The sequence below is a fragment of the Rattus rattus genome, chromosome 2 (genome assembly GCF_011064425.1).
Source record: "Rattus rattus isolate New Zealand chromosome 2, Rrattus_CSIRO_v1, whole genome shotgun sequence".
NCBI lineage: Eukaryota > Metazoa > Chordata > Mammalia > Rodentia > Muridae > Rattus > Rattus rattus.
Window position 1 is genome coordinate 79,371,233 of NC_046155.1, and position 26,610 is coordinate 79,397,842.

At 47.6% G+C, this 26,610-nt stretch overlaps 1 protein-coding gene across 2 annotated transcripts in view; it reads right to left on the bottom strand.

Annotated features, from left to right (window-relative positions):
* Prkcb (protein kinase C beta) overlaps positions 1–26,610 on the bottom strand; it is a 335,946-nt gene that overhangs the window by 150,831 nt on the left and 158,505 nt on the right. For both annotated transcript variants that reach the window (XM_032892724.1, XM_032892723.1), the window contains exons 4-5: positions 16,926–17,037; positions 16,065–16,193 (exon numbers count right to left, since the gene is read on the bottom strand). In XM_032892724.1, coding sequence (XP_032748615.1) covers positions 16,065–16,193; positions 16,926–17,037 — 241 coding nt within the window. The remainder of the gene's footprint in view (positions 1–16,064; positions 16,194–16,925; positions 17,038–26,610) is intronic.

Genomic DNA, 26,610 nt, shown 5'->3' on the forward strand with positions numbered 1-26,610 from the left:
AGCCACGCCCATCCCTCCACACACTGCCTGCAGCTACTGTGCTACTGCAGTGTCACAACTGAGTGTCTGTCAGCAACAACAACAATAACAAAAACTGACTGTCGAGTTGTGTACTACAATGTAACTTCCTGTCCTGATGTGGACAGGACAAATTTCCAGTGGGTAAGTCAGTGTCCAAGTCCTGGAACATGCTCGGTGAGAATTTTTTTTTAAAAAAAAGATTTATTTATGTAGTGTATAGGTATGAATGCTCTATCTGCATATGTGCCTGCGTGTCAGAAGAGAACATCAGATCCCAATGTAAATGTGGTTGTGCGCCACCATGTGGTTGCTGGGGATTGAATTCAGGACCTCTGAAAGAGCAGACAGGGCTCTTAAACTCCGAGCCCTCTCTCCAGCCCACTCAGTGAGAACTTTTACTCAGTGTGAGAGCTGAACATATTAGCAAACCTGTGCTGGAGACATGTTGGAGAGACCAAGTAGAGAAACACGAACAGAAACAGCCAGTTATTGAAGCATACAGTGTTTTAGTGCCAGCAGGGTTACAGAGGGACTCATCCAAAGAGCGGTGACCTTCTGTGTTTTCCCGTGGGACAGTGACACACCAGCCTCCGATGGAAATTGATATGCTCAAACTCGGCCAGCTGCAGCTCATACCTGCTGGTCAGAAACTCTGGGGGTGACTCTGATGCAAGCCCAAGTTTAAGAAGACTGCTCTATGGGGTTGGAGAGATAATAGCTCAGCTGTTAAAAATCACTGGCTGCTTCCCCCAGAGGACCAGTGTTTGATTCCCAGTAACCACACAGAGACTCACAAGCATCTGTAACTCCAGTTTCTGAAGATCCAGTGCCCTCTTCTGGCTTCCTCAGGTACTGCATGCTCATGGTACACATACACATAAGCTGGCAAACACTCATATGCATAAAATTAAAACATGAAATAATAAAATAAATAATAAAAATTAATCTTAAAAAATGACTACTCGGGAGTGGAACTAGGGTTAGGTCAGGGGACATTGCTGGCATCATAAGGTCTTTGATACTGGGCTGTTTATTTTTAAACTCTATCATTATTTCACGAACCAATAAAAATTATTTCTACCAATCATACGGAGAAAACAGCCCAGCTCCATTTTGTTCCTAGAAGCCATTTTGAGTCTGTGGCTAAGTTTGGTACATGCTGTAACATGTACATTTCTGTTTCTTGAGGCTGGGCTGCACCCTACCCCTGTCGCAGGATGTACCAAAAACCAAGCCCTTGGAGGAGCTTCCTCTCAGGAACGTTCCAGCCCACTGTTCCATCACCCATTTTCCTCAGCTGCCTGGTCTCACTTCTGTAACCATGCCCACATGCAAATCCCCCGCCCTATGGTTTTGCCCTATGAAAAGGACTTAAGAAATTGGCTCAGGGCTGACCTCACAAGTGCCACCCTAAGGAAGATAGCCACTGTTTTAGGCTCTGTTGTGTACACGAATAAAGGCTTCTTTAATCTGGCCATAATTTGGATTGGTGATCTTTTTCCTCACATCTGTGAGATTAACAATACATTTAAGTTCCTGTATTTCAGAGCCTCTGACATCTTGAGACCTTGCTGGTGCTGGAGAACCTGCCCCTCCCGTGGCTGGACATTTCTATAGTAAAAGACTGACCTGTAAATGCACCTTTCCTCTGAAATCAAGCTACCTATAAAACCTCACCACCACCCACCACCACCACCACCACCACCACCACCACCACCACCACCACCACCACCACCACCACCACCCAGCTGAGGGACGATCTCTGGGTTCCGACGTCACAATGCAGTCTCAGGATGGAGCTGATTTCTGAGCACGTGTAAGAAAACTCACAGAAAACAAGACATGAGTCAGGTGACCTCAGTCTCTTTAAAACACAGATTTTTCTTGGAACGTGATTGCATGTTCCTCCTGGGTGTAGCAGATAGGAGTGAGTTTCCTTCAGCTGCTATTATTACCTGTATGCAAAAACATGTTTTTCCACATGCAACCTGTCCTTGGGACTGTGTACTTCACTACGGTGGCTCTTTTTAGCCCTTGGAATAGAAATTGTCTGACGCTCTGATTAAGTTGGCTATTGCATGGGACTGAGTCTGCCTCATTTCCAGGCCCTGCTCCCACAGGTTCATGCTGTCTGTAGTTCAGTTCACTGAAATGAGTCGTGTCAGCCAATCTTAACCCTATTTCACCTATTCTCTTTCACAGAAACCACCCTTCAGACTCATGCCCATGTGCATGGGCGTGCATGTGCATTTGTGTGGTGTGATTGATAAGAGCTAGTTTTGCACAGAGGGCTTCAGTCTGTAAAAGATGAAAGTCGCTAACCTAGAATGTGGAAAGTGGTCATCTCTCTGTCCTAGGCAAAATCTGGACTCTTCCCTTTGGTCTGGGCTTCATGCTCGGTAGGTGGGGTGCTCTCTGGGAAGAGTGCTGGGTCAGTATTCCGGTAAGGATACTTGGCTGCTCAGGAGGGTTTGACATTGTAGGTTAGGGACGAAGAAGGAGCTGAGATCCCTCATGTGGGGTTTGGACACATTTTTAAATCTCTCCCCTCCTCCCCCTTCTCCTTTCCCTCCCCCTCCCCCTCCCCTCCTGTACCTCCTCTTCCTCTTCTCCTCTTTATGTTCCCCTTCTTCCTCCCCCTGTTTTCCTCACCTCTAAAATGGAGCGAGTGCCTTGTAAGATACACGGGAAGGGCGCACCACCAACGCCAACACCAAGTGGTTGCTGTCAGCAAATGTCGGAGGTGACAGAGTGAACCCACCCAGACCTGGGGCCATTCTAAAGTTGGGAGCACACCTTCTTCTCCACCGTTCTTAAGGCAGCCAGGAGACAGGGCTGTCATGGTAGATGAGCGTCCAGCAAGCATTAGCCATGGCTGCCCCCAACCTTCTTCCCAGGCTCCCACTCCCGTCTTGTCTCCTGCAGAAAGCTTCCTGGACTGTCTCCACTGCAGTGGTCTCTCCCTATCTCTGACAGCCCAGGACCCTACCCCAGCCACACCACAGCACCAGGCAAAAGCTGGGCACTGCATCACCAGGCTCAGCCACACCCACTCCAAACAATTTCTGTAACAATCCTTCCCCCTGGCCTTTGTGGCTGCCGTTCCTCCGCCTGTCATGTTCTTTTCTGGAAATTGCAACAAGCACTCTTCCAAGCTTGCCTTTGTCATCTCAGACAAATGCCACCATCTCTGCTAGTGACAGGCAGGCCACGGATCACACGCCTTTATTTCCTCACAGCCTGTCTTAGGGACATGTTTTGTTTGCTTTGTGTTCATCTCCCATCATTAAGAAGAACGCAGGAGTCGTGAATGTGCCTCCAGTCTTTTGCAGGAGAGCAGCAAAAGAACATAGGAGGCACCTGACAAATATCTGCTCAAGAGAGAGATCTAGCTTTCAAACAGGGCCTGGCCCTAAAGTCCAGACTCTAAACCACAATACTGCAGTAAGCAACCCATGCATGAGAAAAGCCAGCCAGAAGCTGGGGCCCCGGGCAGCTCTCCTGGACAGAGGAGAGTCCCTCCCCCACAGGCAGATGAGAGTTCCCTGTAGGAGGTAGAGACCAGGGCAAAGGGGGCTAGAAGGCCCTGGTGTTCTGGTACCAACTGCAGCCGGGAGCTCATGCTGTATGAGCCTCCAACCAAGACACATAAGAAGATTAGCAAAAGGGGGTTCTGGCTCAAGGGGCTCTGATCTCAAAGCTTCACCACACCTGAGATGCTGTGCTGGTGGAGGAACTTGTAGGCTTCCTCTATACAAGGCCACCTGTGCCCAACCCACATAGGAGCAGAGCATGGGTGCTGCCTGCCCCCTAGTGGCCAAGGAGTCAAACTCTTCCTGCTTCCCTGGGGTGACTGGGATTTTTGAGTGCAGAAATGTGCACAGGAATTTTGTTAAAATGTAGATATCGATTTGCAGGCTTGGAGCTGAACCTGCGATTTCTGAATGTCTAACCAGTTCCCTGATGTTGCAACTGGTCTACAGAGCGGCTATGGCGTCCAGTGGTTTCTGAAACAAAAAACAAAAACTCTGAGGCATTAGGAAGCCAGACCGCAGGATTGAGAATGGAAGGCACTGTCATGGCAGAGGTTTCTTTAAGTAAAAGAATTTGGACTAGAGGTGGGACTGGGCGGAGTGTGGTGGTGACGAGGCTGCCGGAAGAAGGCAACTAGTGAACCTGAAATCCGAAGAGGAGACCCAGCTCCTGGGATAGAGAGGTGGAAAGAGACATACATGGCGACAATAGAAACTCAAAACTCCCAGGCCGGGCATAGACCTAGCTCTGCCACGACCACGACCACCCACCATCCTGCTCAAAGCCACCAATGCACAAGATTGATTGCTATGCTTCGGGGTAGGGGGGCATTTATTAAAAAACATTTGCCCTATTTAAAGATTTTTCCATTTTACTGTTGGGTTTTTTGCTCAAAGGGTATTAAAAAGTAGACAGGCGTAGTAGTGGTGCACACCATTAGTTCCAGCACTCGGGAGGCAGAGGCAGAAGGATCTCTGTGAGTTCAAGGCCAGGCTGGTCTACAAAGTGAGTTTCAGGACAGCTAGGGCTACACAGAGAGACCCTGTTTCAAAAAAAAGGTATAAAAGTGAAAGCTTGGGAGTCAGCTTCTCTGGGTGAGGATGCCTTCTCTACAAGCCTAAGTACCTGGGTTCAAATCCCCAGCACCTGTGTAAAAAGCCAGGCGTGCACACCTGTAACCCGAGTGATACAGGGTGATAGACCCAGGAGAATTGCTGGGGCTTGCTGACTACCAGCCCAGCTCCAAACTCAGTAAAAGAAATTAGACCAAGAGTAATATGTCCTGTCTGGTCTCTGTGCTTGCTTGTAGATACACACACACACACACACACACCATACAATATATGCATATACATACATACACACATACTACATACACACAAATACATTTACCACACTCATATATGTACACATAATGTATACACATGTGCACATACATATGCATATATTACACACATATACACATGTACATATACTTAAAACAAACACATGTACATACACATATGATACACACATATACACATAGTCTTGCATGCATATACATTTACACAAACACACCACACAATATACACATATACATAATACACATACATACTCACATACATACATATATTCACATACATCATTTATACATACATATATACATATATCACACATACCCACATGTACATACATTTACAATACACATACATACACACACACACAAGTATAAATGTGATATAATCCTAGTTCTTGAGGAGATGAGGCAGGGGGATCATGAGTTCAAGCTCTGAAGCCTGGATAACTGAAGCTTCTATCTCAAAGTTCTCAAAGGAAGGTTCAGGTACCCAGCATTGGTCTGACATCACAAAGCCCTAGATTCAATCCCCAGGAGCACAAAAAAGTAAATTATATCTATTGCAACCGGAGAAACAAAGACATAGCAGAGACAATGCTCCTCCCCCAAGGCCTCCACTCCTGATCCTCTGGGATCCCAGCATCTGCAGCCCAGGTCACGAGCTTCCTCACCTTTCTTCTCATATGTATAAAACACGCAGACACGGGCCTGTACACAGGAGGTATCTGCTGCAGTTGCTTGTTGGTCAACATGAGTTCATACCATATATTTTTGTGAAACCTAACCTTACATAATGGCTACCAACGTTCCTCTAGATCGAGGGGTCCTTTTCACAGGCAGCCAAAGAGCAAAACGTCTAGGCTTCACAAACCATATGAACCCCGCCATGTGAAGGGCGGGGGAGATACACCATGTAAATAAATATGATTGTAGTATAATAAAACCTCATTATAAAAACAGGCAGTGGGCCAGAGTTGGCCCCAAGTCATAATTTTCCAACTTCTGCAACAGATCAACAGCTGTAACTGTTTTTTTTAATTATTTAGAATTTATATTTCTCAAATTGTATAAGTAAAAAAATAATATAAATTTAAAGTATATGGATTATAATGACATAAGTTAATGGATTTTATAAACTGAGCACAACTGGATAACCAGTTCCTGTTCGGAACAGGACCAGCTCCATAGAAGCCTATTTCAAGCCAACATTTCAGCAACTGCCCAACATCCCAAAAGATGGATATATTCTGTTCAAGCTGATTATTCTTTTCATGGCAGTCAATAAACACGCTCTTTCTGTACCTGTTTCTCTACGTGCCAGTGTTTATTTTAGTAGGACAGACTCACAAACAGGGAGTTTGAGAGCCAGCACGCATATGTCACTGTAATGAGCCTTGCTGGGGACCCCCCCAGAGATGGTCATAAGTCACAGCCTGGTAGGCAGGGTGGTGCTCTCCTCAGCGAAGCTCCTCCAGCATTTAGAAACAGTGGATGTGCTGTCTTCTCTCTTAGGCTTGGGGACCTCAAGCCACTGCCTGACCTCAGCTGTTCTCTAAATGCTCAGGGAGGACCAGGACTAGGAAATTGAACAGCTCAGCTCCCTCCAATTCCTTGAGATTTTCAACGTCCAACTTCCAGGCTAGAAAGGAAGCCTGGGCTGGCCCTGGCTTGTGCAGTGGATGCACCACTCTGTAATGCCCTGAGTAGGCCTGCAGCACTGCAGAGGTGGGAAGGCCACATGACCCGGCTTCTTTGTGCCAGCCAGTGATACTCCGCCCTGCCGGGCTATTTCAAGAGTACGTGCTCTCCGGTCAATGCACAGGAAGGTTCCCCTGAGCCTACTGCACTGCATTGTGAGCCCTTCACACAGCAAGAACTATGGCGTATAGCACAGCCTGAGGGGGTCTTATGCTTTCAAGAGCTCCTTAGCTCCCATATTCCCTGAGGATACATGGTGAAGTGAGGCCAGAACCCCCACATACAACAGTGTTTATCAGATCCTCACTGACTTCTGTAACATCAATGAATCAATCAATCATCAATCAGTCGAGGAGGAATAGATGGGACTATGGCAGAGTCAGATGCGGTTGTCAAAACTCAGCTACTGGACACTTCAGATGTGTTACAGGATAATATGTAAATCCGACCTCAAAGTTGAAAAAGATAGATTCTGATTTGGAGCTGTTGTTCGTATAATGAATTGTTTAGCAAGGACTGACGAATGGATGTCTGTAATTTACTTTGAAGTGTGTCAAGAATAAGACGGGTGTGGGAGTGGAAAGCAAGATGGATGGACACACAGTCAGGCCAGTGCGGTCACTGGCGATGGGAGATCTTAGGGGGTGGATGTGTGGATGTGTGCCGTGAAGCTGATGGCTGACAGAAACATTCATGATGAAACATTGGGGAAAACGGAAAGCCAGGACAGGTTGAGCATCTCTATTTCTCACCCCTCGAAGTGTCCCCACACCACTCCCTGACATGAGCGCACAAGCGGAAAGTCCCACAGCTTGCAACGGTAAAGGTTGAGTGAAACAGCCTTTAGGGTAGACAAGGGGCGTGAGACATGAAAGAATTCCATCGTCTGTGTGGGTCACACCTTCAACACATCTCACTGCGTGTCCCCAGATATTCCTAAAGTGGAGAAAATCTGTCACTTAAAACACTTCTGATTCCGCTCTTTTCAGATGCAGAGCGCCTGGCCTGTAACACACAAAGGGTGCATTGTTCCAACATGGGGTCCTATCCTGCTCTCTGTGGAGACTTCCTTCCTCTGGGCCTTAGCACTTTTCAGGGTAAGGGAGGGTAGAGGGGACTGAGCTCAGAGTCTCACAAATACCAGGCAATTTTCTACTACTGAACTATTCCCCCAGCCCTCTTTCTGAATTATTTTTGAACAACTACATTAATTTATTAGGCATATGTGTGAGTGTGCATGTGTGTGCACATGTGTGAGTGTGCATGTGTGTGCATAGGAGACGTCGCGGTCAGTTCTCTTCCGTCATGAAGACCTCAGGGATGGAAGACTGGGGTCAAGCTTTCCAAGCAAGGACCTTTTCACTCATGGAGCCAACTTGTCGTGTGTGCAAGCCCCCTCCCCCACCACACCCTATGCCCTCTTTTTCCTTTCTGTTTTGAGACAAGTTCTCACTGAGTGGCCCAGGCTGGCCTTGAACTCATCCTGCAGCCCAGTTAGGCCTTGAGTTTGTGTCCCTCTGCCTCAGTCTCCCAAGCAGCTGGAGTTATGGAAGTGAGGCACCATGACAAGCTTAAACTGGAACATTTATTTAATGTTTAATGTGAAGGAATGGTTTTTGTAATCAGAGACTGCCCCCTTGTGGTCATGAGCTGCTAGTTCATAGCTTTTTTTTTTTTTTTCCTTTTTCTTTTTCTTAATAAAGTCTTGAAGCCAACCGCTTGGCTGGGTAATTTTATGAAATATTAAGCCAAATGGATTTTCCTCCACCCCACTCCCCATATCCCCCTCCTTCTGCTTCAAGCGAGCAGTCAGCTCAATGGAAGTATGTGGCTGAGTAAAAAAATAAATGCAACCCACAGGTTCATTCTGCCTCCGTGTTCAAATACCCACGGGCTTAAGAGGTTTGAGGAACAGCACACATTAAAGAGTGGGATTTGTAGACACAGTGCCTGGAAAAAATATGAATCAAGCTTTAACTCGGCAGAAGGATGGAGAGTCTGCCTGTGCAGTAGGCAGAAAAGGCTGAGGAAGATGCTCCAGCCATTTCAGGGAACCTCGGGTTGTGACGTCAGTCCAGGCAAAGAGAACTAGCTTATCTACCGTTGTAACAGTAAATTCTCGATTATTCGAAAACAGTGGACACTCAACGCCTGATAAATTAATGCCTGGGAGATCAAGTGACCTTGGTCAAGTCTGTACTCATATCTTTGATAGCTTAGGGAGGAAGCTAGGCTCACCAAGTGATAACACCACCCCAAATTCCTTTCGCTGCGTGCCTCGGTTTGCCCTCGTGGAAAGGACCTGCATAGTACCTGCTCAGAAAACCTAGCTCACAGCATTTGTTCCCATCCCTTTGCCCCACAGAGATAGCTGCCGTACTATAAGAGACTTAACCCAGCCATGGCTTCCATCAAGAACTTCGAGCCCCTTCTGAAGTCCCCATGGTAACATCACAATGTTAATCTGTGTCTAGCGTGTCTAGCTTTCCTGATATCCTATGAGACCTTTCAAGGCACAGGTCACATTTCATTCATTCTAGGCACCAATCCAGTACCTGGGTCCTTCATGGATGGATGATGGATGGATGGATGGATGATGGATGGATGGATGATGGATGGATGGATGATGGATGGATGGATGGACTACTTAGAGAGCCATCTTACCTTCCTACCTATGGCAAACCACCTTACTCCTATTGTAAACACCTAATCACCCCAGACTACTTCCCTACCTCCCACCACATCCATCAGGTACAGCATGTACCCAGGTATGATCTCAGGTCTTTGGACCTTGTCCTACCATATTGACATTAGAAAGAAGATGCTGCGATGGTTTGAATATGCTTGGCCTAGGGAGTGGCACTATTAGGAGATGTGGTCTTGTTGGAGTAGGTGTGTCACTGTGGGTGTGGGCTTTAAGACCCTCATCCTTACTGCCTGGAAGTCAGTCCTCCACTAGCAGCCTTCAGATGAAGAGGTGGAACTCACAGCTCCTCCAGCTCCATGTCTGCCTGGATGCCGCCATGCTCCTGCCTTGATGATGATGGACTGAACCTCTGACCTGTAAGTCAGCCCCAATTTCTTTATAAGAGTTGCCTTGGTCATGGTGTCTGTTCACAGCAGTAAAAACCTAACTAAGACAGAAGTTGGTACCAGGGACTGGGGTATTGCTGTGATAGGTCCGACCAGGCCTTTGTTTGGAAGAATGTGGATTTGGGGACTTTGGATAGGACAGCAGTAGAAGGCTTAAAGTCGGGCTTAATGAGCCATCGTAGTGGAGACTTTGCTGATGTGACTGTTTTGAACTGTCCAGACCTGTCTAAGAGGTTTCAGTGGAGAAGAACTTTAATATGTGGTCGAACGACTGCTTTTGTGATGTTTTGGTGAAGAACGTGGCTGCTTTTTGCCATTGTCTAAAGGGACTGCCTGAGGCTAAGGTGAAGAGTTTATATTAATTGCATTGACACAGGAAGTCTCAGAAAACCCAGCAGAGGCTTTGTTCTCTGGTTAAGTCTCATGAAGAACTTTTTGAACAAGCCTAGCAAGCTTAGAAAGGAAAAATATAAAATATATGGTTTGGGTATTAAAGGGGCACCGGGAGGTGAAATGGAACTGAACCCTATGTTCCAGGAGATAACAGATTAAGGGATTTGGGGGCAAGGTCCTACCCAGCTAAGTCTAGATGCAGGCACAGTGGTACACACTTTAATACCAGAAGATAAAGCCAAACAGATCTCTGAACTCAAGGCCAGCCTGGGACAGAGCAAGTTCAGGTGTTGGGGATTTAGCTCAGTAAGGCCCTGAGTTCAGTCCCCAGCTCCGAAAAAAGAAAAAGAAAAAAAAAGAGCTTAAATTCAGGTGTGGTGGGACACACTTTTAATCCCAGGAGCCAGGTGTGTAGATCTCTGAGTTCAAGGTCAATCTACAGAGCAAGTTCCAGAGCAGCCAAGCTTAAGCAGTGAAGGAATTGGAAATCAGAAAGCTAGTGATAGAGTAATAGAAAAGTGCGGCCATGTTCCAGCTCCTCCAAGCAGCAGAACTCAGCAGCTTTGGCCGAGTGGCTCTGACTTTAGAGTGAACAACAGAAGGGACACCTGGGACTGTTGATGCTGGTCAGCTGGAGCTAAGAAATTAGCAGTGATTAAAAAGAGACCAGCCTCACTGAGGTGAAATCTTCTGGGAAGTGTCTTCTGAGAGCACAAAGAAGCTGTGTTCCAGAGATAGCCAAGGTTGTACCTCGTGCTGCAGCTGTACTTGGTAATGTGTAAGAGTCACCCAGGTGGTACTGGTTTTGAAGGCATGAAGGGGTCATGAAGAGCAGCTGAGGCTTGGTACTGTGAGAGGCCATGGACGGCCATTGGTGAAGGTGCAGCTTCACCTGCAGATGACGGCCCAGGACCAAAGGGGTCATACAAAGGAGATGAGGCTTGGCACCATGAAGAGAGCCTATGAGAGGTTATTAGTGAAGCTTCCTTGCAGAAGACCCCAACCAATACCATGGGCTGATCACCAAGAACAGCAGCAGCAGTGAAGTGGAATCAACCTGAGCTCAGAGTCCTACAGAGGGCAGAGCTGGAGAAGTGATGCCAGCCCTTTGGAGAAGCCCAGAAGGTTATGTGTGGATCCCAGACATTAAAACATAAGCTTGTAACATTAAAGTTGCCTTGGAAACCCCAAGATATTCAAGATGCCAGAGCCATTGGCTATCTGCTGAGGAAAGCCATTAACAGGGAGTGGAATCAGCCCAGGAAAAAGAAGTTTGTTACAGTCAAAAAAAAAAAAAAAAAGATAAAAAGGGAGTTGGAGATCTGAAGACCGCTTTGACATCAGACATGAAGATGCAGAGTTTGGAGTTTGCCCTGCTGGTTTCTTGTCTTGTTTTGGGGATTTCAGTTAAGCGATTAAATGAATTCAGAAGAGACTTTGAACTTTGAACTTTTAACATTGTTGAGACTGCTATAGACTGTGGGGACTTTAGAAGTTGGACTAAATGTATTTTGCATTATGCTATGTTTAGGTATGGCCCCCATAGACTCATCTGTTTAAACAAGCCTATGGGGTCCAGGGAGTGGAATGTGATGGTTTGAATATGCTTGGCCTAGGGAGTGGCACTATTAGGAGAAGTGGTCTTGTTGGAGTAGGTGTGTCACTGTGGGCATGGGCTTTAAGACCCTCATCCTTACTGCTTGAAAGTCAGTCTTCCACTAGCAGCCTTCAGATGAAGAGGTGGAACTCTCAGTTCGTCCAGCTCCATGTCTGCCTGGATGCCGCCATGCTCCTGCCTTGATGATAATGGACTGGACCTCTGAACCTGTAAGCCAGTCCTGATTAAATGTTGTTCTTTATAAGACTTGCCTTGGTCATGGTGTCTGTTCATAGGAGTAAAACCCTAACTAAGACAGACACCTTCACGAAAAAGGACCCCAGAGCTTTTGTTTGGTTGGTTTTGTTTTATTTTGTTTTACTCTTTCCATCTTGCTAAGAGTCCTCATGTTGTTGACAAATACTTTGTTGCCAGCATTTCTTCAAACACTAAAGCAATCTTCCACGAGACTCCAGCACCTACTTCCTTTTCCCAGAGGGTGCTTTAAAACCTTTTGGAGCCTCGAGTGCAAGTAGATGAGCTTCTTCCCGAAGCTCATCAAGTACTTTTGTCCCTCAACGTTCTTTTTCTGATATGTGGATATTGTGCCTTAGGATGGAGTAAAGGGGTCACTACTCCGGAAGTACCCAAGTCTGCCTGGGAGATACTTCAGTCTAAGAAGTTTCTGTCCAGTACAATCAATATCCAATAGTAAAAGTTCTACTTGGGAGTTCCCAAGAGAAACAATTTGTTGCTTTTCTTTTCTTAGAACAGCCCCAAATCTGAGAAAACGTAGTCATAGATACAAACGTAGATCATAGTATGTATGGCTGTGGGGTGAAGACAGGGAGATTGTAAGTTTGAGACAGCCTGGGCTACATAGTGAGACCCTGTGTCAAAAAAAAGAAGTTACAGCTATTAACATAGACTGGGGAAGGATTCATGAAGTTCCATCCTGGGCTAAGAGCTTCAACTTAGAGGCATAGGAAAGCACTTTCTGAACAGGAGCATGGCTGAGCAGGCATTAAGACCAACAAACGACCAAATGGGATCTCACGAAACTAAAACACTTCTGCATAGCAAAAGACGCCATCATTTGAGTAAAGAAACAGGCTGCATAAGGGAAAAAAATGTTGACAGACATACGCCTGACAGAGGGTCAGTGACTCAAATGTCTATATATCTGTATATCTATATATCTGGATAGATATGTGTCTGACTGAAGTATCCCTGACCCAGAAAGACAAACACACACGCTCTGTCTCACATGTGGTTGCTAACCTTGAGTCTTTAGACGTGTGCTTGAACCGGAGTGCCGAGAGAAGGCAGGGGACTAGCGAGGGGGTCTGGGGAGGAGTTCAAGAGGGAGACAGAATGCAGGTGGTATGAAGGGGAGAAGGGGAATAATACAATCGGGAGGATTAAATGGGATGGAGAGCCTGGGAAAGGAGGGAGTGTGGAGAGGCACAGCTAACACTAAGGACATGGAAGAGGCACGTGGACACTTACGGCCATAGACCCCTCCTAAACCATACACAGACACATGTGAAAAGGGAGTTCAAATGGAATTAGCCTGCAGGGGAGAAACAATGCTTCTCCATGGTGCTATAGACTATCGAATAAAAAGCCTAGTGACTGGTATGGGATAGGTTGTTTTGTTTGGTTTGGTTTGGTTTGGTTTGGTTTGGTTTGGTTTGGTTTGGTTTTGAGTTGTTGGTCCCATGTCCTGTGACTATCACAGACTATCGCCATGGCTCTTGGTTACCCTCCGGAACTTCACAGTAAGACCCTCCAGCCGACAACCTGACATACTTGAGTCATAGGACGTGGAGAAATCAAGCCGGTACCAGCCTGGAAGCTTCATCTCTACTGAGTTCACAGTGCAAAGGTTCTATGCATCCTACTGGGGGAGAAGAACCATCAACAGCCTTACCTAGCAGCGAATACTGCAAGCCACACTAATTGGGCAGCTGGAGAGGTATGGCGCCCGGTGCAATCAAGGCACAAATGTTACAGGAGTGACCAACTGTTTCTTACTGGATTTAAGGCCTCTTCCTGAGATGGCACTCATGGCTGATATCATTAACTGGACCAAGGGCCTGTGGCTGCTAAGTCACAAGAGAGAACTTAATCTGGCTAAACGGGCACAGTGAAAACTGCTTTCTATTTACCTTCATATGGAGAGATTAGTGCACCTTTCAAGCCTCATCAGGGAGGCTACCTTTCATAATAGGTAGCCATTAACACTGTGGAGGTTTGAATGTTTTTGGCCCAGGGAGTGGTGCTATTTGAAGGTGTGGTCTTGTTGGGGGAAGTGTGTCACGGTGGGCATGGGCTTTAAGACTGCCTGAGAGACAGTCTTCTCCTAGCGACCTTCAGATGAAGATGTAGAACTCTCAGCTCCTCCTGCACCATGCCTGCTTGGACACTGTCATGCTCCCACCTTGATGATAACAGCCTGAATCTCTGAACCTGTGAGCCAGCCCCAATTAAATCTTGCCCTTATAAGAATTGCCTGAGAGTCATTATCATAGCCATGCAGAATATCTGACCTTGAGCTCAAAAGAATCCTGTGCCTCTAAATCATCGAAGACTCCCCATGGATTCCCCTAACAGCTACAGTTGCTGAACTAGAAAAGGAAATAAATGGGTATGTGTAGGAGAGTGCTTTCAAGTCAATCGGACCTAGCTGGGAAACTGGGCGCCTGTCGAGCCTATTTCGCGATGGGTAGAAGGATAATGCTCACCTCCTTGGATCAGATTCCTGAAAGGAACATAACAGGCAAGATGGTCTGGGGATTAAAGGGCTGTGGATCTAAATACAGTCCTGTGAATGTGGGTACCTGTGGTAACCATTTTCAACACTAGGTGGCAGCAGAGCCTCAGTTTTTGTCCCTCAGGCACAGGAGGCTCTAGGGTCAGTGGTGAGGGGTTGGAGCAGGCTTTCCTTGAACTTATTATTACCCCAAGATGTCTTTGTCCCACTCCTACTCCACAGGAACCCCACTGGGAGACAGCTGCCTCCTCCCTCAGCCTGTCCTTGAAGGGAAAAGCCTCTGATGAGACCACCTTCTCTAAGGACTCACCAGGTTTTCCAAATGGCCCTTTCTTCAACTTTTATATGGTTTAAACAAACCCTTGACCACGTTAGGGCTCAGCAGATCAGTGCTACTACACCATTCTGGGGCCTCAGAAACTGGCCAATGTGACCGACCCCTTCCGTGACAAAATGGTGAGGCCTTGTTTAGACAAATTAGTTATGTAAGTCTACGGAGGTTTGTGTCACAAGCCTGGAAGAGCCAATTCCTTCATATCTTCGTGCCACTGGGCCTAGTGTTTTGTACTGGTTTTGCCATGACTGACAGGTAACCTGCCAGTCCAGCACAGACGAACTCCTATTCTGAGTATCATGAAGGCTCACTACAGAAAATCAGACCGACCCTCCTTCCTACCCTTTGTGTGTCTCCTCCCCTTAGCTAACTGCACTGTTTCTCTTTCTTGGTTCAGATGCAAAGTAAGTATGCAGAATATTACAGTGATTGGCATAGCTCCCATCAGGTTAAAATAAATTTCAACAACATCGTAGGCCCAGGGTAGTTCCCTGGCAAGCACAGCCCCTCCCTCCCTCTTTAAGACATAAATTCTTCCAAATTTGGTGTTGGTCATCAAGACTCTATGTTCCCATTGGCAAAGTCTGGGGAGGAAGCAAGGAAGCCTTCTCGGCTATCTGAATAAGGGCACAGGGACTTCCCGTTCCAGGAGACACGGAGAGAACAGATAGGGAGCAGGCAGAAGAGTCTGAAATTACAAGTCCTTTCAGTATCCTCAATACAAGGCAATCAGAGATGTCTGAGCGGTGCAGACATATGTGAAAATTCATTATGAACTGGACATGTGTCAAAATACACCACACCCACAAATGTATAAATTATTGTATTTTAATTACACGTTGTTGTTGTTGTTGTTGTTGTTGTTGTTGTTGTTGTTGTTGTTGTTTTAAAGAAGGATGAATGGAAGGCTCAGGTGGTTTGGAGGTACATGAAGGTTACCTTGACTTGGTCATTGCGTATTGTGCATGTGTCAAATACACTATGGCCACAAATAAATACAATCATTATCATTTCAATTACAAATGTTTTGATTCGAAAGAAGCCTGGAGGCTTAGATGGCCCTTCAGGCAGCTGAAGCCACCCCAAGGTGCTGAGAATGTGGCTTTGAGGGTCCACAGTCTGAGGATTTCGCTGTGGAGAAGAGAGACACTGGTGGCAGGAGCAAAGCGGCAACACGCCCCTCCATGCGCCTGTGACCTGCCTCTGCACTATCCCCCGCCCCTCGCATGTCCACGGAACTCAGAAGCTCTGGCACCAACGCAGGAGCCTCGGGGCCACCTACCAACAACGATGAGGACCTCCCTGTCGATGTGGGCCTGGATGTAGATGCGGCCGCGGCGTTCTGTGTGGTCGGTGCCACAGAGGCTGGGGACGTTCATCACGCAGCGCTTGTGAACATTCATCATACAGGCTGTGAGGGCAGAGAGAGGGAGGTATGGCTCAGGCTGGCTTAGGTCGGCCCAGGCTGGGGGCTTCAGGCACCAGCTGTACCTGGACCACCACTTCCTTCCTGTTCTCTGACCTAAGAGACAGTCCCACCTAGCAGAGAACAAGCTACCTGGCCAGCATCACATCAGAAGGACGTCTCCAAGTCTTTCTCACAACCCTGATGGGTGAAGGAAGTTGAACTTGGTGTATCGGCCCTGAAGGCTAAGGTACAGCCTGAAGCGGTACCTCTATATTTCTATACCCCTGTGGTTCTGAAGCTCCCACTCGAATGCCCAGTGCATCATTCCTACAAGTGAGGGAAATGGAGGCGGTGCCGTGGAGGACAGGGTCCCACCCACCCAAGTATACCCTGTAGGAATGCTTACACAATGTTGTCAAACTGCCCCATGTTTAATGTCAGCAGCAACACACACTGAAGTCAGACATCTAGTTTTAAAGAGGTGACATCAATAGTATGAGTTCCCTAGAGAGAGTGGGTGCAACAGGGAGGTGGCTTAGAAGAAGTGTTCGGCAAGCGGATGAACTGGTCCACCTTGTTACAGGGAGGACATAATGCAGTGCATCGGGGAACAGTACCTGTCCTACCCAGGGCTTGGGGGACACAGTGCAGACGTGGATCCCAGGGCACTAGGATAGAAGCCTCTCTTGTGGCATCGCCCCATGGGCGCACGCTCCCCAGGGATCAAGTACTTACTGTCGCATTTCATCCCCTGGTGGATGAGCCCATACAGCAGTGATCCACAGTGGTCACAGAAGGTAGGGCTGGAGTAGGTGTGGATCTTAAACTTGTGTTTGCTCCGTGGGTCCTAAGATTGAGAGAAAGAGACAGAAGAGGCCACTGTTAGTGAGGAGAGCTGAGGGCCAACCCTGCATTGAATGTCACTGGACAGCTCATTGAGGACTGCCATGCCTGTAAGGACCATCACTGGGGCACCACGCACAGACTCAACACTAGACAAATGGAGTCAGAGGGCTGAGTACGTAGGACAGATGACTGGTCAAACTCCACATCCAAAAGTCATTCACGGGGCCAGCCTGCAAATCCCAGCATTCATCAGGCCCCCTGCTCCTATGTCTACCCACCCCTTTATTCTGCAATCCATCTTCTAGAGTGACCTAAACCCAGCTCTAACCACAAAGCATTCCCACCTACAGGTCGTTTGACAGGTCCTCACCCCCACAAACAGTCTTCAGAGTCCAGAGGACAGACCTCAAGCTGTGGCAGAGAGGGCTGGGCTACCCCTCCCATCCACAGCAGGGGCCTTGAATTACAGCGGAGGACATGCTGCTCCACAGACACCAGACTTCCTAGCTTCCTTTGTCGCTTGGTGTGGCCACGGGTTCTGATCAATGAATGGGAAGTATAAACTTCTGGATCATTCCAGTAAAAAGAACATAAGTGTGCTTCCTGCCTCTTTTTCCCCTCCCCACTGGCCAGAAAGTGAGAAAATGTGATGACCTTGATCTCAAACTTGGAGCCTGAGAATAGAGCCAGCCTAACAGCCTTGGACACCGCCTTGCGGGTTGATGCCTGAGAGAAAAACCTCATGTCTGTCTGCTCAGGTCTCCAAATATGGAGGACTAACGCTTATTACTATTTATTGCTTACATCAGCTTGCACAGTCCCTTAACTAATGAGCACGGCCATGAAAATCTGGTGGTGTGGGGTAGGGGACACAGGGTCAGACTGTGGGGCGCAAGCCAGCGCTCTTCTTTGTTGAATGGCTTTGGGCAAATTCTTTCATCTCTCTGCTTCAGTTTCCTTGTTCACAGTGATGGTGCTACGGCCATCATTATCGTCTAAGGCTGCTGGAAAGAATGAATGGTGGACCTGCGTGGAGAGCAGAGCACCTGAAGCATGGTGACCACAGAGCACCAGGTTCCCAGCATCTCTGTGGCTCCCCTGTGGTGCGCGCTCAGACACACGTGCAGTGCCAGGCACACGGTGTGTTCTCAGTACTCAGAACATATTCACACACACACACACACACACACACACACACACACACACACACACACACACGACACCCTCCCTCTCTCTCTGTTCAGCACGTCCCTCCTCCCTCAAATGCCCTCCTCTTTCCAAACCCAGGGCAGAGCCGTTTCATCCTTAGACTCAGTACTCGACTGAAGCTAATTTTGCAGATGAAGGTTCCAACCCAGGGCTGATGGGAAACTTAGTAGCTTCAGCCTGATGTCTCTCTCTCCCTCCACCCAGCCATTCTCCTAGTCACTAATGCAGGGACAGGTGCTACACACACACACACACACACACACACACACACACACACACACCACACCACACCACCACACATACATATATGCTACTGACTGACCGGCTTATTCAAAGAGACACTTCTAATTTAAAAATGAATCCATGTACCTATTCAAATCTAAAAAAGAAACTAACACTGACCATATCATGGTATCATTGCTGGTGAGAACACCGGAAATTTTCATGCAGTGGGCAGGGGTGGATGACGGTTATTTTCAAAGCTGAACACACCCTTATCATAGCTGACCTATCTCTGAGTCTCAGAAGGAATGAAGACCTGTCTGTCAAAATCCCATATGTGGAATTAAATCGCTCTGTTCAAAATGACTCAAAGTCCAGAAATATCCCCAAAATGTCCTCCAGTGTGTGGATGGATAAGGATTGAAGCATCTCTGTTTTTGGTCTCTTCTGGGCCTTTGGATATACTGACCTTGTAAAAGTCAAGCTTTGGGTTTCACTTGGGGGTTGACTTTCCTAAGCCTACCTTGTGTGTAAAGCAAGGGAGACCAAAACCAAAACCAAACCAGAGTGGTGTTTATTAAGAGCCGGGGGCAGGGAGTGGGCTGAGTGGCATTTGGGAACACATTTTAGTGTTTGGAAGCATCTCTACATCAACTGGGTGGACTTTGTTGTGTCTGACAAAGGAATCAGCAGTGTGGGGAAATGTGCTTTGGGCTGAGCTACTCGGTGCCTAACGCTTTTGGCACACAGGCCGGAGGGCTGGAATCCAAGTCCTCAGCACTGGTAGAAGCCAGTGGATATGGCAGTCCACCTATAGTGCCAACCCTCCTAGGGCAGCAACAGGGGATCTCTGGAGCCAGCTGGCCAGAACTGGTGAGAGAGCATGTCTCAATATACAGGTACGGAGTAACGGGGAAAGATACTGGACATTAGCCTCTGGCCTCCATGAGCACACGCACATGTCCACACACAAGCAAACATCTGTACACTTAAAAATACTGTATTTTAATAAGGCTCCCTCAAAGTCACTCAACGATGTAGGTTTCTGTGTCCTGCATCTTCAAAATGAGATGCGGTGCCTTTCCTGATATTATAGCTCTCTGTCATTATTGGCCCTGACAGAGCCCCGAGTAGTCAAGTCTGAAAGTCTGTGTCACTTTGCTCTGACCAGCAAGACCAGCAAGATTAGCTGAGCTTGGATCATGTTCAAGGACCCCAGCAGCCACCGAGTCCAGCCAACGTCTCAGCTGTTGCTCTCATAACAGTTGCAGGGTTTGGAAATCACAGTATGAAAAATGAAGCTCACTACTAGGAGCCCGTCTTCATTCCTGGACAAAGAGACTGCCACACACTGAGCTTCTAAGGAAGAGTCCCGTCCCTGCTGCAGAACGCTCCCACTGCACCCTCTTGAGCATCTCCCTTAAAAAATGGGAAAGCCGTCCCTCAAAGCCACCCAAAAGCAGCCCCTAAGTGTGACCGACATCAGCCTGCGGGCTTCCCCTCAACCCCGCCACCTAATCTCTAAAGAGAGGAGAGCTGAGCTTGGTCCTGCCCCAGTGAGTGGAACAGGTACATGGGGCTAGCAGACTTGCTGTCATAGCTCTCTTGAAGGAGGCTACTGGGTCCAGACTCCACATCTGGACCTGAAAAAGTTGGTGTGAGGGGCTGAGGCAGGCTGAATTCCAAGGTCAAGGTCAAGGTCAAGTTGCCTCTTGGGTCTTGAGGTCCTCTCCTGACTCTCTAGTATGTTGACCCCATAAAAGTCAGGACTTAGGCTTCATCGGGAGATTGCCTTTCTTTAGACCTACACTATGTGTAAAAGGGAGCTTCGTGAGCTCTGCTTCAAGACTGCAGACAAATCTCAGCTAACCATGAATTGCCTCTGCGGGCTTTGCGCTTCTCTCTGCATCAGCATCCTCTCAGGAGACCTGGGGAGAAGCCACGCACTTCTGACCAAGTGACACAATGACATCAAGACCCAGCACATATTTTCAACCATTGGAGGGAACAATGGGCCCATGGAACAAGAAAGAAAAGGAGAACATGGCTACTGACAGTGCGTGTGCGTGTGCATGTGTGTGTGTGTGTGTGTGTGTGTGCACGCACATGTGTGTCTGTCTGTCTGTCTCTGTCTCTCTGTGTGTCTGCCTGTCTGTGTATATGGGTGTGTACACGCATGTACAGGTGCATATGTGTGCATTGCCTGGGTGTGCTAGTGTAGACTAGTAGTCAATATTAGTGTCCTCCCCAATCCTTCCCCACGTTACACTCTGAGGCAGCCTACCTGTTCTGGTTAGTTTTTCTGTCAACGACACAGCTAGAACTAGAAAGAGGAACCACAATTGAGGCAAGTGGTTCCATCAGACTGCCTATAGGCAGGAGTGTGGGGTATTTTCTTGATTTGTGATTGATGGGGAAGGATCCAGCTCACTGTGGGCAGTACCACCCCTAATCAAGTGGCACTGAGATATATAAAAAGTAGGCTGAGCTAGCCCTGGGGATCAAGCCAGTAAGTAGCATTCCTCTATGGCCTCTGCTTCAGTTCTTGCCTCCAGGTTCCTGCCGTGAGTTCCTGCTCTGGCTTCCCTCGGTGATGGACTGTAACTTCCAAAGTGAAATAAACCCTCCCCCTCAAGCTACTTTTAGTTATGGTCTTTATTACATTGATAAGACAGTCCCTCACTGAACCTGGAGCTTCTTGATTCGGCCAGCAAGGCCAAGGATCTCCTCTCCCCCACCTCCCCAGCAATGAAATTGTAGGCAGACACTGCTGGGCTCAGCGTCTGTTGGGGATCAGACTCAGGTCCCCCCATATGAACAGGAAGCACTCTGATGACTCCCCAGCCCCTTAGTACCTTCTAAGTCAGCTAGGTGGCCTCTTGCAAAGATGGCGTTCACACCATACCACTCTCCTTCCTCTCCTCAGTCCCCAAGTTCAATCCCTTAATACCTCACCAGTCAGATAAAGCCAGCACAGCACTTCGTTCATTCATTCGTCTACCTGGCAAGTTTTACCACGGGCCAGGTTGTCTCTAGGGCTTCAAGAGACAGCTTCGAGCAAAGAGAGAATGCAATGCCCACTGTCACAAGAGCCACATCCTAACTGCAGAGAGAGAGAAAAAAATAAAGCCTGCCCTGCCCTTCCAAATCTCTCCAACACAGTATTCAATCTCTGATTGTAATTGCATGTTTAAATTGCATTTCACCCACGCTTAGCTGCAAGCAACACGGGGGGAATTTCTCACAATCCCTACCATATCCCCAAGGCATGTATTATACTTGACATGTACAAGGTGTTCAATAAACGTTTAGTCTTTGAGAGTTAGCATTTATTGAGCATGGCGTGTGCCAGCAAGGACTCTCGGGGATTTGTCACATGCTGATTTGCTTGACCCTCATCCCTAGAGAGGTGTGCCATTTGCTACCCCCATTCTAGCAACTGGGGGACTAATTGATAAGGTGGTTTGCCCAGGACATTCTGGCTCCCATGAGCAAAGTGTTTTGTCTAATGGTTGGCACACGGCAAGAGGTGAATGAGTTACTATGGCAGTGGCAAGGTTAGAGTCGTCACTGTCAGCCACCATACCCTGAAGCCATGCACACGTTACTTTATGAAAATGACCTGTGGAGTGTTGTGCCAGATGAATTAGAGCCAGACAGGGCACGGGAAAGCCGACCAGGCCAAGTGTAGAGTGTACTTCACTTCGTTGTAGTTTCTTTTCTTTTTGAGACAGGGTTTATATAGCCAAGACTGGCCTCACATTTACTATAAAGCCAAGGATGATCATGAGTTTCTGATCCTCCTGTCTTCACCTTCCAAGTGTTGGGATCACAGGCGTGTACTAACGTGCCCGCTTTATGTGATGCTGAAGATGGAGTCCAGATCGTCATACATGTTAGGCAAGCATTTTACCAATTGAGCTACATCCCTAACCCTTTCCATGGCTTTAAAGAATCATCTATGTGGTGGGGGGCTTTTGTAGGCCATCGTTTTCTCCAACCACCATCCATGTGGATTCCAGGGATGAATTGCCAGGCTTGCCAGCCAGTGTTGTTATCTGCTGATCCATCTCACCCTTTATGGCCTCTTCAAAGGTTTGGGGGCACCTCTGTTCTCAATCTCTTGCCTTAACTTCCACCAAGACTCAAACTCTGAAGCACCAGCTCCCCCCCACCCCCATCACCCCACATCCCCAGACTGTCCAGACAAGCTATGGCATCTTCTGATCAGCTCTATCCCCTCCCTTCCTGTCATGTGACGCCTCTTGGCACTAAACTACACTCACAGGCTTTCGGTACTTGACTTAATCATCATTGAGGAGAGCCTTCCGAGACGTCTGTCCAGGCCTAAGCAAGCCCAATACTCTGATATGAGCCAATATAAGCAGCCGTGCTTTCAGTTTGAGGCGTCCACACCCTGAGACGTAGCTGGTGAGAAAAGCTGGCTGCAGTGTTAATTTGCTGAGCAGCTCGGAAGCAGATTGAAGCCAGGATACTTGTAACTCCAAGCTGGTTCAAGTGGGCTCCAAAGGTAAGGGGAGGAGAGAGAGGGAAACAAAGGTCACATGATCCTGGGGCTGGACGTCTTGGTTCCAGTCCCTCAAAGGCATGTTGCATTGCTTTTTGGGGGGCTCCTAAAAGCTTCTATTTGTGCTCCCCCAACCCAAGAATGAATATCCCCTGCCACCAGGGGGGAGAGTCAAGATAACTACATGGGCTTTGGCACAGGCTGCTCCTACTGGCCAATCAGAATGAACTAAGTGGGCCAATCAGCAGGCCCTGGGGTATTGCACATGAATTCTGAAGCTTTTGGCCATGGAGAGGCAGATATGGCTACCTGGGAGAAGAAGGCAGTGACTCGGAGGGCTCCGTGACTGTTTACCAATTGGTTTAAAAATATGCCAGTATTTTTACAACTGGCACCAGTATGCTGGTGGAACCAGTCCAATGTCAGCCCTGCTGTTAAAGTGTGAATCCAAAATGTCCCCCCTAGCCTGGGTCCTGAGTGCATGATCCCAGATGCTGGCAGTAGAAAGTTTAGGAGACGGGGGACAGCTGGAAGAAGTAGATGCCTAAGGGTGTGTTCTTAGAGGCATCCTTTCTGTCCTTTCCTGACACACTCTGCTTCCTGTCCACCGTGCAGTGAACACTCCTTATTTTCCACACGTTCCTGAACGGGGCAAAGAGAGCCCAGGCTGAATGCTCGGAAACTGTGAGCCAAATATCTTTCCTCCTTCAAGTTACCCTGCATTCAGTCAGAGTGATGATAAAACAGACAAATTAACATGAGTATCTTAAACCATACCTACATCCCCTTCCCAGCCTAGACTCCTACTTTGGGCCAGGCCTGCTGTGATAGGTGACCTGGGTTGCCAACTTGGTTGCATCTGGAGTCAATAAAGAGCCAAGCTGCTTGGGCACATCTGTGAGGGGTTTTCTTAATTAGATTATTTGAAGAAGAAAGAGCTGCCCTTAATCAGGGCACACCTTCTGGTAGCAGCCCAGATGAAAGGAAACTTTACCTTTTGTCTGCTTGTCCCCACTCCCACAGACAGGCTCATCTATCCTGCTGCTGTTGGAGCTCCTTCACTGACATTAGAGCCAACTTCTTTGAGATTCCAATGTAGACTGGAGGTCAATCAGGCTCATGGACTGAGTAACTACTGGATTATTGGCCTTCCTAGTGTGCGCTACCTACTGCTGGACTACCTGGACCACCACCTGCTAGTCACTCTAATAGGTCATATATATGAATAGATATGAGCATGAATCATGTATGTCACATGATCCAGATCTATATTCACGTATATGATTTATATTCATACATATAATTTTAGTCATATATAATTTATTCTCATATATTCATATCCATATGTATATCCATTCTATCAGTCCTGCTCCTTTAGAAAACCCTGACTAATATGCCTACAATACAGCTTTGAAGTCAAACTCTCCCTACAGTTGTCTCTGATCTCATTCAAAGACACAACTTCCCTCTCCGCCCTACACCCCCTACCTCCCAGGCCCTGTTGAATGCCTTTAACCTGACTGATCCTTGGCCTGCCTCCTCAGAGGCACAGTCTAGGGCATGCAGGCCAGCTCCAGCCTGCACACCAGCTATAACCACTCGTATGGTGCCTCTTGGCCAGCTGAGAGAATTTGAGCCCCTTAAAAGTCCTAACATGTCAGGTACAATGTGAGCACTTCCTGATTCCATTTTAAAAATCACAGGTTGTGACTATAGTGGACACATGTTTCTATGCGCAGTTGCCTCCCATGGTGAGCTTTCCCATTCTCCACAGTCTCTGTGACTCCCCACCTTGCCTGTTTCTCTCTTCTCCTTTTGCACCTGTCCCTGAAGACCTCAGCTCTGAGATATCTGCAAGGTAACACCGTCCTTCACCCCCACAGTTCTTTGGGTGTGAACACAGTTCTTTGTTCCAAAAATCCTACCAGACACAAGGACAAATGCTTGAAACTGTTGCACTCCCTTGCTGTCCCACATCCCTAGAGTCTCCTCTTCCACCCCAAGGAATCCAGTTCTCCCAACACCGTGGCCAGATTTCTCTCCCTAATGTTTGTGTGGTAGGAGCAGCAGTCAACCTGCACTGCCAAGTGTCCTGGACACTCATGAACTCAGAACTCACAGGTTACCTGTGTATGCACAGGACTGGGCCTGTCTCACAGAGGAGATGCCTCACCCCTCCCTGGGGATTTATTTACGGTGAATGGTTCATCGGCAAGAAGAGGCCATTGTCTCAGTATTATAGCCACTGGCAAGGTGACCGTGCTTCTTAAATAACCCTTCCTGTAAACAACCCTAAAAAATTCATTGGGACATTTTAAAAAATGATTTATTTATTTTTATTTTACGCTCCCTGGTGTTTTGCCTGTATGGATGTATGTCTGTGTAAGAGTGTCAGATCCCTTGGAACTGTAGTTACAGGTAGGTGTGAGCCGCCACGTTTGTGCTGGGAATTGAACCAGGGTCCTCCGGAAAAGCAGCCAATACTCCTAACCACTAAGCCATTTCTCCAGCCTTATTCAGTCATTTTTAAAAGAGACATGAAGTCCTCAGAAACAAGGGACAGGAATGTCTTATGCTGGGCATCTTTTCATTGGACTCCTGACCCAGCCGAAAAACGGAGGAAGTACAGGTAAGAGACAATAAAAAATAAAATACAATAATAAAGCTTTGAATCTCTGATTCCAAACATAAAAAACCTTTCCCACTCTGAAAGGATATCCTGTGTCTTTGAGCATAGGAGCTGTGTTCTGCTGGGTTCAGGCAAAGGTGCAGCTACCAAAAAGCCAACACAAAGCAGAGGCAAGGAAAGGATAAAGGCACACCCCACAAGGACACACCCTACCCCACAGGACACACCCCACAAGGACACACCCCACAAGGACACACCCCAGCAGAGCATAGCTTCAGCCTACATTGTTCCTGGATCTCACTGCCAATGAAAAACCCCAAAGCTGTACTTCTCAAATAAGAAGTACCCAGGGCAGGGTAAGATGGGTGGGTTAAATTGAACTGAACACTCCTGTTAGAAACAACCCTGAAACAGAAGGATATGAGCAAATGTGGGCTCTGAAGGAATTGTGTGACCACACTGCCAGCAGTGCACTTAATCCCTGGTTCCCTGTCCATAACAACAGACCTCTTCGTTATAGATGGACTTCAGGGACAAAGATCTCAGCACAGCCCCTAACCTCATGGAAGTGCTAACTTTCTTTTTATCCTATAGAGTAGAAACTACTGGTCAACCTCCCCAAACCATAGCCATGTGCTATCACAAACCCATACATCTACACACCACATTTGATAGTATTCCTTTGGCACTTTCCTTAATGCAATTTTCTTTCAATAAAAGCATCTGTGGTGTTTGAATGAGAATGCTCCCCCATAGGCTCAGGTATTTGCTTGCTTAGTCCCCAGTTGATGGACTGTTTGGAAGGATTAGGAGGTGTGGCCTTGTTGAAGGTGGTGTGGCCTTGTTGGAGGAGGTGTGGCCTTGTTGGAGGAGGTGTGGCCTTCTTGGAAGGGGTATGGCCTTGTTGGAGGGGGTGTGGCCTTGTTGGAGGGGGTGGGGCGTTGTTGGAGGGGGTGGCGTGGGGGGGAGGTGTGGCGTTGTTGGAG